Source organism: Patiria miniata, unplaced genomic scaffold (genome assembly GCF_015706575.1).
Source record: "Patiria miniata isolate m_02_andy unplaced genomic scaffold, ASM1570657v1 HiC_scaffold_3, whole genome shotgun sequence".
In the NCBI taxonomy this organism is placed as follows: domain Eukaryota; kingdom Metazoa; phylum Echinodermata; class Asteroidea; order Valvatida; family Asterinidae; genus Patiria; species Patiria miniata.
In genome coordinates, this window is record NW_024037069.1 from 16037242 (window position 1) to 16052231 (window position 14990).

General features: G+C 39.9%; 2 protein-coding genes across 5 annotated transcripts in view; one reads left to right on the forward strand and one right to left on the reverse strand.

Annotated features, from left to right (window-relative positions):
• The window catches only part of LOC119737019, a 48173-nt gene extending 46368 nt beyond the window's left edge, over nucleotides 1-1805 (forward strand). For all 4 annotated transcript variants that reach the window (XM_038211081.1, XM_038211082.1, XM_038211083.1 and 1 more), the window contains 2 exons: nucleotides 42-201; nucleotides 852-1805. In XM_038211081.1, the coding sequence (XP_038067009.1) occupies nucleotides 42-201; nucleotides 852-883 (192 nt within the window). In that variant the 3' untranslated portion in view covers nucleotides 884-1805. The remainder of the gene's footprint in view (nucleotides 1-41; nucleotides 202-851) is intronic.
• A 6191-nt stretch (nucleotides 1806-7996) lies between these two features.
• LOC119737328 lies at nucleotides 7997-14989 on the reverse strand. The gene is made up of 6 exons (XM_038211596.1): nucleotides 14899-14989; nucleotides 13213-13400; nucleotides 11400-11541; nucleotides 10547-10678; nucleotides 9138-9295; nucleotides 7997-8590 (listed from the first exon to the last, which is right to left on the reverse strand). Exons 2-6 carry the CDS (start codon nucleotides 13372-13374, stop codon nucleotides 8333-8335), a joined length of 852 nt encoding a protein of 283 aa, XP_038067524.1. The 5' UTR covers nucleotides 13375-13400; nucleotides 14899-14989; the 3' UTR covers nucleotides 7997-8332.
• Nucleotide 14990: the final 1 nt, after the last annotated feature.

Consider the following 14990-nt stretch of genomic DNA (forward strand, 5'->3'; position numbering starts at 1 on the left):
TAAACCAAACCAAACTTTATTTGATTTTTCTCCATCGACAGGGTGATAGCGGAGGTCCGTTGGTCTGTAAAGACAGTGACAACAGATGGCAGCTGATAGGAGCGACTAGCTTCGGTCTGGGGTGTGCTCGGCCAGGCAGACCGGGAGTCTACAGCAGGGTCTCGCAGTATCTGGACTTCATCCAGTACCACGTTAACCTAGGTAAGGGCATCCCTTGTTATATTCTTTGGTTCTCATTTCCGACCGACCCTATTTTGGGCTCCCGTCCCAAGCAAAAAAACACCCATCTTTCAAATTACTGCCTACCCTAGCTGAGTGGAACCGCTCTCAATTAAACAAATATATCAATGAAAAAAATAATTAGAATAAATACCAAATTCTGGCAATCAGGTTTTGTGTTATTTATTTCTTGATATTTACTCGAAGCACGGCATAAGCCTATCGCAACCAATGCTATAATGGGCATGTGTGGTCTAGCGGTAGAGCTCAGGATTCATGATTGTGAGATTGTGGGTTCGAGCCCTGCCGTGGCCATGCGTGCTGTGCCCTTGAGTAAGGCGCTTTACCTCAATTAATCCTCTCAACCCAGGTGTATGGGTACCAGCATTATTCAGTGCTGGGAAGGTAACAGACTCGCTGTGGAGGAGGTGTGGCAATCCCCCACAGCAGCATATGAGTCTGGCCCAATCACTAAAGAAAGAGAGATGGGCACTCCGCTCCTGTTAACACAGGTTCGTCCCCTTAATTTACCTTTACCTTTAACCAATGCTGTCGGTATGTTACTTGTGGGATAAATGCAAATAGTCCTATATGCCCTTAATGACGAGGTCTTCCAATTGTTTCTTTTTCAGATCCGCCCACACCAGGAAAAGTTATTGGCTGATCTGGAGTAGGACAAGGAGATATCTGTGAACACTTGTGTCTCCAGTTGAAAAGGTCAGATTAGTACTTATATTCCCGTCACCATGGTGACCTACCGGTACTCACAGATCTATAATCCAGGTCATATCGAGCTGTAAGCTCTACAATTTAGAGACAAAATTACAAAATTGAATGTTTTTATGGTGCGGTATAGTCAAAACAAGATATGACTGGTTAGAACTTGAAATGGAATTTCTTTTAATTTCAGGTTGTCTTGTGTGTGTCGGATTTGTGACCCTAAATAAACCAATTTAGCAAACAAAATTAGAAGCCATATTTGATGAAGAACCAGACTCGCGCTCAGGTAGTACATGCATGCACTCCTGGCCCCATGGACCGATAGCCCGAGTTACCAAAATGCACATAAGTTGTATATTTAAGAATTCATGCAGCATGCATGCGAATGTGGTTCCGCGTCAAAACTGGCTTCCACTTTTGTTCGCCATATTTTTGTTTGGCATTGTAAAGGGTAAGATTTAAATGTTGAAAATGTTAAAAACAACCATATTTTTAACCAGAAGCCCTGAAGAGTTTTTGTTTCATCTGTTTTTATAAAACACAATATGTGTTGGCTTATAAAGATCTTATGTTGCTTAACACTAAGTGGGGCAAATGTACTTTTTGAGGATTTCACGTGGTTGTTATTGATACCGGATCACGGATAATAAACTTAACTGGGATCCCATTTTTCAAATGCCAATGTGTGATGGTTCAACTTCAAAATGTCTTCAGCAGACAGCCACCACTATAAATTTTGTATTCACTCGGTACTTTCAGTTAACTCAGTTTTGACTTTTTACAGTTATATTTTATATAGCCTGGATTTAAAATATTTGTATATATCTGTTGAATGGAAAGTGCCTACTGTATGGTTTTTAAAACTATTTTTTTATTGAGGGATGTACATGTTCTTTTTAGATATGGTAAAGGTCTCGTGCGTTGTGTAATGCACGTTAAAGAACCCAGTAACACTTATCGCTAAGAGAAGGGGTTTGCCCCGGTGTTTCTGGCAGTGGCTGCAATATGTGCCGCAGCACCTTATACACCCTTTTAAGGTGCTACATAATGAGTCTCATATTTCCCATACAACTTAATTTACCTGTAATAAGACATAATTTCCAGCGCCTTGAGTTCCTAATTGCTGGAGACTCCGGTTTTATTAAAAACACTTTAATAATTGCCAATTTATTGTACAGTATCCATTTTTAAAAATGTGATAGCTTTGTCGGATACCAGGAAACTGTGCCAAAATCAAATATCATGGGAATACACCAGTGGCAGATCAAGCATTTACAGAAAGTGGCAGGGGGAGGGGGGAGCAAAAATGGAGGCAAACCCCAAATATACAAGCAGGGCATATATTTTTTTCATGTGGGGAAAATGTCTGTGTTTGAAGTGTTTAAATAAACAGTTCACAGCAGAAGAAACAGGGGGAAAAGACAAGATATACTTATAACCAAAAGTTGTGACAGATGGGGGAGGGGGAGGCATACGCCTCCACTTGATCTGCTACTGAATGTGGTATACATGTTGATTGAAAAAAGTGTCTGCTGTTATAGATTTAAGCTATTTTTTTATCATTATGATGAGATAGGGTAAATGCCATGTTATATATGGTAATGGTAATTTTAAAACACTATTTTTATATTCCACTTTAAATTATACTCTGTCAGTTTTTATATTGTGATGGCAATGCCAGGTGTTAACAAAATGAGCCAAAATGGCAGGTAAGTTTTCCTCGGTTTAAGCTGACTTCTTTGCTTATGCCATTAAAAAAAAAAACAAACACTGTACAGTCTTGAAAGTTTGGATTTTCCTCTAATGGTTACCATGGTTACTTCCTAGTTGCGTGCCTAATTTAAGAGCAAGCATGAGCACGTACAGAGAGGAATGCAGTTGAAAACATTCAACTTGATGAAACATTTGAAATGTTCAGGAAAGAATCGGTTTTAAAAAGAGCTCTTTTTAAATTACATATTAAAGGGAATATACAACATTTGCAAACATCGAAAAATAAAACTACCAAGTTTTTGCGAAATACCTTAACAGGATGTTGGTAAATGACAGTCTAAAGCATCCTGTAAAATTATGGCACCTGGTATACTGTCATTTTCAAGAAAAGTGGTATTTTTGTATCAATTTCCAACGCTGATCGGCCGATCAGCGTTGGAAACAACTGGCTTTTTTTTCAAATACTGGCCCCAATTGACCATTGCACTTGTTTGCAATCGATTACAAACCTATGAACGGGTACGAGCCAGCTAGACTGGTTCCCTGACCTTACAATTCCCCAATGTATGTAAACTGCTCTGTTTCTTCTTATATGGAGTCAGGGAACCAGACTACAGGATAATGATCGTTTCTCTTGGTTTTTATAGCATTTTCGAACCCAAAACCTCCAAAAAGTCAGTGTAACTATATTTGCTTTATATTTCCAACCCCCCAATTCCATCCATTTCTGAAAATTACAGCAAAAGCAAATGATGTATATTCCCTTTAAAAGACAAAACAAAGGTGTACAAGGATGTCATAGAATTTTATTGTGGTTCTTCAAATCAAAATGTAGACAGATGTTTTTACAAATTATGTAAGTGTTGAAGATATCACCTTAGAATTTTAAGATCCTTTCTCTGTGTGGAACATTGTCAGTTATAAAGCTTTTGAAATTATTAAAGTTGGTATGTACGTGTTTTTTCAAAATTTCAATTCTCTTTTCGGAACGAAATTTGAAGGAATATAATGTCCTGTAACAAGTTCATTTGCTTGTTTGTTTTTGCAGGCCTTTATACAGTTTTCAGAACTGGTTTCAAATGGCACACTCCAGTTCAGAAATTGCACACCCTATTCAGAACCAATTAGGAGCGTCCCGCTCTGAATTCAAAAGTTGATATTAATTAAATGATAACTTGTCATGAGCCGATTTTTTGTGTGTGTGATGTCTCAATGGAAAATTATCAATTCAATTTGAAAATCTATTTTTCAAGGTGCCACACCCAAAAACTTGAGCACTTATTCACCAACAGTAATACCCACTTGGTTGCTTTTACATACACAAAGTACGTAATCCCTAACCCCTTGGGCTCTTTTACTAGAAAGTATCCTGAATCTGCCAAAATCCATCAATTTTGCCATGCAAAAAAAAGTTGGTGGCCAGTGAGTCCATCAGAATCCACCAGTTAGGCGGGAGTAAACCTGTTGAGATCCTGAATCCGCCAAAGTCCCCCAACAGCTCAATATAGAGGTATCCTGAATCCATCAAAATCCTGCAGTTCCGCTAGGCTTACAATCCTGAATCCATCAAAATCCCCCAGTTTGTGCAATATGGAGGTAGAGATTTCGATGGATTCAGGCACGTTAGGGTTAATATGCCTCAGATTTGATCATCCCAGTGCTACATGTGTCCTTTATTGTAAGAATGAGACGTAGGTCAGATGGCAATCGGACGCTTCGGGATGCGACTGACGCAATGCTCTTACAATGATGAAATTAATCCTAACCTCACCTAAAGCTACAAAATTCTACCATACAAGTGTACACAACACATGTAGCATTCCGAGGTATTTGGTACTTGACCCTTAGGCCCAAAAAAAAAAAGTCTCCGGTTTCTGGTATGCGCGCGCGTCGCCGTAGCCATGCGCGTCGGCAAAATGAAAAAGTTTTTTTTTCAATGAAAGATGATGTCTCAAAACCACCAAACTCACTGGTTTGACTGGAATCCTGCTGCTGCACAATTTTAACGTGTTTTTAGATTGGGTTATGGTCGAGAATAAGCTTTATGTGGCCTCTCTGGACTCCCATATATTTGCACTAAGGTTAGTCGGGCACCATTTGCAGTCATCAGCACACATTTAAAGCAAAAAAATCAGGTAAAAAAAAAAAAAAGCCGCGTCGCCGCATCACTTTTTGGGCAAGCTCCATACCAGAAACCGGAGACTTTTTTTTTTTGGCCTTGGGAGGGTAGGATTAAAAATAAAATAGCACCAGAAAAAAGCGGTATCAATTCTCATGTTTAAAACCTATTGGAAGTCAAAGAAACTAAACGAAAGTGCGACTAAATTTCACAGTGGATGTGGAAAATAATGCTGCAGTACTTCAATCAAATGCTGCAGTAACCATACATGCATGTACATGTACAAAGTACATGTATATCAACAATTTTATCCCTTTTTTTATGGCAGTGGGCTTGGCTTAAAAATATCTTTGCAATCAGATTTCCAATGTAACTTTCATTCCCTAATTCACAAGTCATACCAAAGGCATTGTGATCAATAAAAGGTTTCGGAGAATGATAGTTTTTCCACTCCATTTTTTTCCATTACTTTTAATTTCATGGGTTGAATTGTATTATTTTACCGTAAAAATGTATGTAATACCTTTATCCAGTATCAACGCAGATTTTTTTCTATACATGTGATTGGAATTATACAATTCAGAGTGACAACATTCACATTTTAAAGTATTAAATGTATTCCTAAATGTATTATACGAATTAAACACTTGGTAGGAATGGTAGTGAATTATAATATTTGATGTAGTTCTATTTTTTTGATTTCCAAATTTCTATGTGAAATCATTGTAGCGATCCTGCCTTGGGCAACAGATTATTCACTGCCATTTTGGACTGTAAGTTCAGCCTTTAATGAATTCAATCAGACCATTCCTTTTCCTGCTTTAATTCATGGGACATTTTAGTCTTTAAATTGAATGAAACATTTATTGTGTATTTGATGTGTGTATCAAAATGAAATATATTGGTGTATTTTAATTATACATGGAAAAATCAAAATGAAATAAACTTATATTGGATTTGGTTGAGGGTACACAACGTTTGTTTCTTAGTTTCTTTTTGTTCTTCTGTTTTAGGAGCTTTTTTCCTTTTAATATCTGAAGCTCAGATCACTAGGGACTTTTGTCATAACCTAGCCTACAGACCATGAGACATTTTGTTTACAAATATGACGTTGACTAGATGTCAACTTCCAGCAAGTGGTTGTCTTCTGCACTGCATGTATACCTCTTTGAAATATGAATAGTTTAAAGGGAATATACATCATTTGCTTTTGCTGTAATTTTCAGAAATGGATGGAATTGGGGGGTTGGAAATATATAGCAAATATAGTTACACTGACTTTTTTGAGGTTTTGGGTTCGAAAATGCTATAAAAACCAAGAAAAACAATCACTTTCCTGTAGTCTGGTTCCCTGACTCCATATAAGAAGAAACAGAGCAGTTTACATACATTGGGGAATTGTAAGGTCAGGGAACCAGTCTAGCTGGCTTGTACCCGTTCATAGGTGTGTAATCGATTGCAAACAAGTGCGATGGTCAATTGGGGCCAGTATTTGAAAAAAAAAGCCAGTTTTTTTCCAACGCTGGTCGGCCGACCAGCGTTGGAAATTGATAGGAAAATACCACTTTTCTTGAAAATGACAGTATACCAGGTGCCATGATTTTACAGGATGCTTTACACTGTCATTCACTAACAGTCCAGCAAGGTATTTCAAAATGATTTGGTAGTTTTATTTTTTGATGTTTGCAAATGTTGTATTTTCCCTTTAAACGTGTTGATATAATAAGGAAATAAATGGGAGGTGTTAAACACTATGTTTAAGACTTTTTGGAGTCTGGAATGCCGATAATTACCTGAGGCAAAGCTGAGGGTAATTATCGGCATTCCAGACTCTAACCAGTCTTAAACATAGTGTTTACTACTGACCAAGCGCATATTTATCCCTATTCATAAATACCTTTTCGGTAAAACAAAATCCAAACTTTTTGGTCCAAAAGTCAAAACAAGTTAAAAAATTAAAATTTACCAACGATTCTGCTCAACAATGGTACTTTTTGTTACGGAGATTGGCGCTTGCATTGCGCATACTGCGTGATTATGCAGATGCAGCTGTGGTGAGTGAATTGTGAATTTAGGACTATCAAACACTGTCTCACTGGTACTACTGCGCATGCCTACGTGAGGATTGTGAATGTCCAACCAATAAAACGGCAAAAGGCACTAGATTTCATAGGAGTCCGAATTTCATGTGACACTGGAAAAGTGTTAAAGACCAGCCAGCCATGTCTTTATCATCCGTTTAAGACCGGCCATGTGACAAGCTCTCGACCAATGGGAATGGGTAAACTGTCTTAGGTATTTATGAATAATGCTTAATGTGGGCCAAATAACATGCAAAAGATGTTCAAATGTTTGGGTTACCCAGCGTCAGTGTTCATTGTTTCACTGATTTAATTTTTCTTCTAATTTATGAAAGTAACGCATGTCATTCATTCCACAAAGCAACTTAGGATTGCTGCCTCTTTTCTTCAAATTTGCATAATAGGAAGACCTTATTATTGCCTTTATTGCAATACTTCATCCAAAAAGATATACAACTTCTCAAAATGGCTTTAAAATGTAAATGTTGCAACAAAAAGTTTACAATAAATGAACATTGCATGCCCGATCACTCGCATCCCTGAGTTTAAACTTGAGAGGTCTTTGAAGCACTGGACCTTCTCAAGACATGACACGTATTTGATGACATAAATAAAATTCCTGATATTTAATGACATTCGTATTTTGATATTCATCAATGCTATATTCAAATTTACATATTCGAATGTACATTTTGCACGCTTCACATGAAAGACAATTTTACTGAACCCAAAGGGCCAGTACTGACTGACTATAAGGCCAACATTGCAGTAGGCAAGCATTTTAATAGTTAGCAACCACATCATGCATTGTAACCTAGACAGCAAGGTATAAGATTTAAGGCTTCGCATGGTGGGGTATCGGTATCGTTTCGGTTTGCGGTAACACCATGTGGTAATAACTACTGCTTAGAAGATATTAGTTCTGAAAAGAACTTGTCCTGCTTATTATCAACTTTGCTAAGTAGTTTTTTTGTTCTGATAAGAACAGTCCTGCTGTAAGTTCTAAATCTAAACTAAGACAAGTTCGTTTAGAACTTACAGCAGGACTGTTCTTATCAGAACAAAAAACTACTTAGCAAAGTTGATCATAAGCAGGACAAGTTCTTTTCAGAACTAATATCTTCTAAGCAGTAGTTATTACCACATGGTGTTACCGCAAAACCGAAACGATAGACAGCAGGGCTTATTTTCACATAAAATAACTGCAAAATCTTTATCAAATGGCATAATGGTCACTACCTGTGCCTGTACGATTGCCACAATCATGCCGACCTGTCAATGGGTGTTGGCTCCGCATTTTTTTCTCACAGTTTTTGCCATCCATTGCAGCTATGAAGGCTTGCCTACTGCCTACTACCTTCAGCGAACGGCGCCATACGATCCTTTCCTACTAAAATGGCGACGCTTACTTTCCAGTACCCAGATGTAGGCCAGGTCGCGACAAAGCCCTATTGGAAGGACCTGCTCCGTCTGAGGTAGCTCACGAAGCAAGAAAGCCCTCTATGACGGGTATGAGGAATGGCAGAGGTAGATACAGATGGTACAATCTCAGCGCCGTCGGGTGCGTCACGATGTGCCGCCACTTGGGCGTGGTGTACTGGGCGCGGAAAGCGTATCGCAGATGCGCCGCCTGGGTGTCCGAGCACCTGGTGCATTGTGGGTAGAAGGCTTGCTTCGGGGAACGTTGGCCAAACTTCTCGTACCACTTTGGTTTCCTCATCATCCGCTCTCTGACAACCTATTACCGAAAGATTGAAAAAAATGGTTGTTTTTAACAGGGAGAGATTAAAAGTTTCGTCCCAAGCTCTTTTTCTTTTACGCTTGCTCATAGTCCACAGAAATTTACTAATAGGATTTTTGGCAATGACAGACACTGCTGTCTATGCCATCACAAACTGCGGTGCTTTTTTAGTGCAAAAATAGTCTATCCAAATGGAAGGACCGACCAATGCCCAATTTAAGTAATCACCATCAACAGTGTTTCCAAATTTATACATACAAATACACAGAACTAGTTAAGTGCAAGTAATGGCATAAAGAATACAAGTGTATAAATCATTTTAACTAAAACTCAAACCCAATGCAGAGTTGGTTGAACCATGATGAGCCCTTTCTCAACAGCACAGAGAAAGATTCTAATAGCAATTAGTTAGTAAGCATCTCTTCGATATTTACATGTGATTTTTTTCACAGTCATTTCAGTGGAGATTTTTTCGTTTATCTTACACAAGGTCCACTGGCTAAAATGAATTGGGGAAAAAAAACCCTGAAGTTATTCAAATTACCGCCAGTGGAGGTTGATGGTCAGCGATGAAGTCCTTAACGAACCATCTCCTACCACATGTGTGGCAACCGTGTCGCTTGCCGACAACCCGCAACGATCTCTTCTTTCTAGCTGTGGCATAACTGAACGTTGCTGAGAGGCCCTGCCTGGCAAAGGCTCCTGGTCAAAAAAGTCATAAAAGGAGAAGAAAAGTCGTGTTGGATTAGGAGTAATCTTATACAGTATCCATACTGCATTCTAACAACTTTTGTTTCCCCCCCCCCAAATTCCATGAGTTTTTCCCGACTGGAAAAACGAAATCCATTTTCACGGTTTTCCCTGATTTCCAGAGTGGCTTGGGACCCTGTTATTGCGTAAATAGTCAAGGGAAACTGTTCAGAATCCAATACTGAATGCAAATTGATGATTAACTTGTTCTCAACTTTATCCCAATATGAGATGACTCGTTAGGATTAGAAGATAGCCAAGACACCTGGAGGAAAGTCCAAAAACCGACGTACTGGTACATTTTTCTAACGTTTGAGGAAGTCAAAGACAAGATAAGTTTGCGGTAGCACCATGTGAATAAATCTCTTTTGTGAGGAAGTCCAACTAAATAAAACTTTGTACCGAATAACATGAGCTATGACGGTACCACTTCAATTATGGCCTTACTGGTCCCTTCTGCAACACGAAATGAAGAAATGAGAACTATTTTGGCAGCAGTCAGTTGGCTTTAGTTGATCATTTTAATAGTTGAACAAAGAAATTAACTGAAGCAGGGTTTGAACTAGCCCCATAAATGTGGCCAATTTACTGGACTACCTCCGTAAACAAAGGCCACACTTGGACCATGTACCCAAAAATGTAGAACTTTGTCAAGTTTTTATTTTCACATTTAGACTTTGTTTGTAGTTTATTTAATATGCTTCAGAAGCACACTCACCCTCTTTAAAGCGATAGAAAATTAGTCCCCCCTTTTTCAGATGTCTATTTTTTCGTGAAATTTCGTGTTGGAATTTAGATATGCTAACGTGTGCAAAATGAACCTGGAAATTACACGAAATGCAGCTGTCTGAAGAAGGGAGGAATAATTTTCTATCGCTTTAAAGATGGTGAGTGTGCTTCTGAAGTATAAATAAACTACAAACAAAGTCTAAATTTGAAAAATAAAAACTTGACAAAGTTCTACATATTCGGGTTCATGTGCCAAGTGTGGCCTTTATTTACGGAGGTAGTCCAGTATAAAATTGGCCACATTTGTGGGGCTAGGTTTCAACCTGCGATCTCCGGATTGTCGTTCTGGTACTCCACCAACTGAGCTTAAATCGAGTTGGAGAGTATCATGATGAAAGGAAAAGACTCTTGTAATTATAAAAAGGCTCTGAAACATGCCCAAAAGTCAATCCGTACAACTATCACTGCAATTACCTGGATGGATTAAACTGCTTGGCAACACAGACCTGAATCTCCCGCCAAGACACAGGAAGACAACGGATGAACAGATCCCATACAAGAGGGCCGTCTCTTGCAATCCAGAAAACTTATGACTACAAACGGAATCTAGAAAACAACAACATAAAATTACATTTAACTAACATACTATCTCACTTTGAGAGTATGTATCATCTACATGCAAGAGTGCAATTGAAGCTTTGTCTTTGAACAAATTACATGAACAGGACAGAATGAAAACACTGCAGAATTGAAACGAAAAAAACTGCAATATTTCTTAACCATCATGACAGAAATCAAAGTCTTGTAATAATATTAATACATTGTAAACATAACAGGCATTTATATAGCACTTTTAAACGAGGTATCAAAGCGCTTTACAATTATTATTATCCCTGTTCAATGGGAAAACACTCCTGAAACCTTCTCAACTCCCTGGGGAGCATACACGGCCGATAGGCAGCCATTTTGGCGCTCTTGGCCGTAATCAACCTCTCACAGTCACCAACTCTGCCCTCACAGGTACCCATCTACTCCTGGCCGGAGAGAAGCAAGGAGTGACAAAGCGCCTTGCTCAAGGGCACAGGCACCATTACCCCGGGCTGGACTCGAACCCACAACCTGCAGAATTACCCACAGACCACAAATCCAACGCTCCAGACCACTAGACCACGGCACTCCACAATTGAAACACAAAGTTGACAATTTCAACGAAGTCAAACTTGTCCCATTTGGTTAAATACAATTCTTTGTGCTCCAGGCAAAAAAAACCAAAGTAAAATTTATCCGACCGTTTTCAAGTTTCATCTGAGCGTTTTACTCAACTGACCTCTGTCCAATTTGAAAAGATAGGCCGCACATCCTGTCGTAACTGCTGATGCCGCAAAGCCAGAGACACCCACCGAACAAAGGCCTAGTAAACTGGAACCCCACAAGGCACATGTTAGACGCAGTGGGCGAAACACCAACACCTTCAGACCAAAGACAAAAGAAGAAATTCAAAAGGTTGATACCTGAATGGATTATCCATGGTGTATGGGAATAAAAGTCACATCAAGGATTTGGCGTGTTGGTAATTCCAGCATTCATGAAAGGAAGTGTAATTATTAATTATTATTATTAATCATTTCTGGTAATGAAACCAAGGATTCCTCAGAAGCGCCCTAGGCACTGTAGCTCGCAAGCCTGAAGAAACCTGTAGAGAGAAGATGATGAGAAGAAGTAACAGTTTCAGAGGTGGGAGGAAAAGCCCAGAAGAATATTCTGGGGAAAACCCATGGAATCAGGCAGGGACTGAACACCCAATCCACATGGCGGGATTCGAACCCGGGTCACAGCGGTGGAAGGCGAGAAAAGTACCGCTACGCCAACCTGACTCCCCAAAATGTAATGTCCGTGACAGAGCCAATTAACCATGATATCTAATTAATGATTCAGAGAAATGGTCCAAAAACCACTTGCGTAATCTCCTTGACAACAACTATGAACATCGGATCCTTTAAACTTTCATTAAAAGTCCACTTCTTCTTGAAATGAATTTTTAAGAGATGTTTCACTGACATTTATGTCAGGCTTATAGGACTAATCCCGTAATTTTTTTTCCACCGTTTTTAATGACCCTGGCCACTGAGGATTATCATTGGTTATACATAACTGTACACTGTGTCTGTCTCCATGGCTAAACAAAGGACTTTCCTACTTTTCATGGACTCCTAATCTCCCTTAATATGTTAAAAATCTGTGAAAATTGAGTTCACGGTAAATTAAAGGGAAAATGGCTCTTTAACAAATTTTTAAGGGATGAAGATGTTCATGTACATGATTCACAGAGCTCTTAAAGAACAAACAAATGTCTGATCAGTGATGTGTGATGTCAGTGATGCTGGAATTGTCCCTACGCCCTGTCCATTGTCTCCAAATTGTATGAAAATGTTGCTTATTGTTCAGCATCAACGATTGCGTGTTGTCCAGTGTTCTATTAGGTTAATACACAGATTCAAGGTTCCTAGTAAAATTACCGAGGGAAGTAGAGTTATCAAAATACATGTATACTTTCGAGGACTTTTTCTTTTACTCTAATCTCTTGATATCCATTAGAGAGATATCTCTAGTGTACAGAAAAAAAGAGAAAAATTTCTGGTTTTTCCACTCTACCTAAAATTCCGGCTTTTCAAAGCCAGAATCTTTAGGTGACTCATGATCAGAGGGTCAGGGGTTCGAATCCAGCTGCTGGTCTTATGTTGTATCCCTGGGCAAGCCACTTCACCTCCACTTGCCTCTCTCCACCCAGGAGTGTAAATGGGTACCGGTATTAGCTGGGGAGTAACCTGTGATGGACTAGCATCCCATCCAGGGGGAATAGAAATATTCTCAGTCGTTTCGTGACATGGAAAATGGAGATTAACGCCGGCCTGATGGGCCATATTGGCTCGTGACAGACTTTACTTTACTTTTATCAAAGCTCATAATTTGAAAGTATTTGAATCCCACTTTATAGGTGATGTGCCTCAACTTGAGGCCCTCAAGTATAATTTGGACACAGGACTGTGACTTCATCCTGACCTACATACGACCCTGAGACATGACGGAATAGTCAGGCCAGGGAACCAGACTGTAGCTCAGGTTGACTGATTTGTTTTCACCTGAATCAGTCCAAGGCAGGAGGGGAAGGTAACCAGACCAATTCCCCAGCTGAACACCATGTAGGGCAGCTTGTCTGCGAGTGTAGAGCATGAGTCAGGTGCCTTATCTGCCGAGGCTAGTGCGCTGTGTCGGAGGCGGGACATCGCTAAAGGTCCCCACATGATGCTCTTGCGGGATGCTGAACCGGCTGTTGAAAAACAGATCAAACATATGACACTTTAAGAATTGATAAAAAGGATTTGGATAATATATGACAAAGATATTTTACATATTTTATCACCCTGAGATTAAAAGCATGTACAGGATCAAAAAGTAACCCATCAAATTACTATCAAAAAGATTACTGGGATTATAAATTGTGTTGGTACTGTCGAGCGCAATTTGATATATGCATTGGATAATATATATATTTGATTTTATATGCAGTGCGTACTCCTAGAACTATGAGGCTCCACGTAGTGGAGCCTCATAGAGGCAGAACCCCGCAAAATTGTTATCAACACAAAACACTAATTAAGTACAAAAACGTCCATCCCAACCAAGCTGTTTCCCACAGAACCGCTGCACAGTTTGCCCCTAAACTCCGTACAATACCTCATGACATACTCACGTTATGTGCACCCAACAAACATCGATGGATTCTGTCTGTTTTCGGCAAAAATGATGAAAAATATGCCCTTTCCGCACTGAGGCAACCTAACACTTGAAACGAGCACGCGTGCAGAATGATCGCAGTCATTTTCGGGTTCGATCGCTCGGAGCGCGCCGCGGGGGGTACGTACTTGCACTTGTACGCATGCGCATACTATCGTTCCGCTCCTACACCATACCCCCCGCGGCGCGCTCCGAGCGATCGAACCGAAAATGACTCGCGCGTGCTCGTTTCAAGTGTTAGGTTGGCTCAGTGCGGAAAGGGCATATTTTTCAACATTTTTGCCGAAAACAGACAGAATCCACCCATGTTTGTTGGGTGCACATAACGTGAGTATGTCATGAGGTATTGTACGGAGTTTAGGGGCAAACTGTGCAGCGGTTCTGTGGGAAACAGCTTGGTTGGGATGGACGTTTTTGTACTTAATTAGTGTTTTGTGTTGATAACAATTTTGCGGGGTTCTGCCTCTATGAGGCTCCACTACCTGTAGCCTCATAGTTCTAGGAGTATGCAGTGCGCAAGTTTAAACTTGCGTGCGCAATTTGTAGTAAGGAAATTAATGCGCGCGCAAGTTTAAACTTGCATGTGCGCAGGTTTAAACTTGCGCGCGCAAGTTTAAACTTGCGCGGGGGACTCAAACTGCGCTCGACAGTACTAGTATTAGTAAACACATCTGGATTGCTGTCATTATCGTAGAAGAAAGCCCAAAAACAAAAAGTAAGATTTAAGAATAATAATAATAACTGCCTGCCTTCTTTTGTTTTTAAATCGGATCCCACAAATAGTACAATTCCTTGCACTAGTTGCAGGTATTTTCTTTCTCTGATTCATCGCTCTGAAGGATTTGTTAAAAGGACATGGTGGTAGAATTTATATCCTGGACGACAGTCGTAATGCTCATCGTCCAACCTGGGCTACCCCGGCCATTGCCGCCCCCCCCCCCCCTTAAAAAAATGTCTACTTTTCGGCGCGGATGTGCGAGTGCGGTCCCCCCCCCCCCCGGAATCAAAAGCTTGATACGCTACTGACTTACCCAGTCTTTAACAACGAAAAAGCGTCAGAGTTAATTACGTTGATTCATAAATCCACCTGTTTTTGTCGGCGTTTGAATCAACTTGATATCCG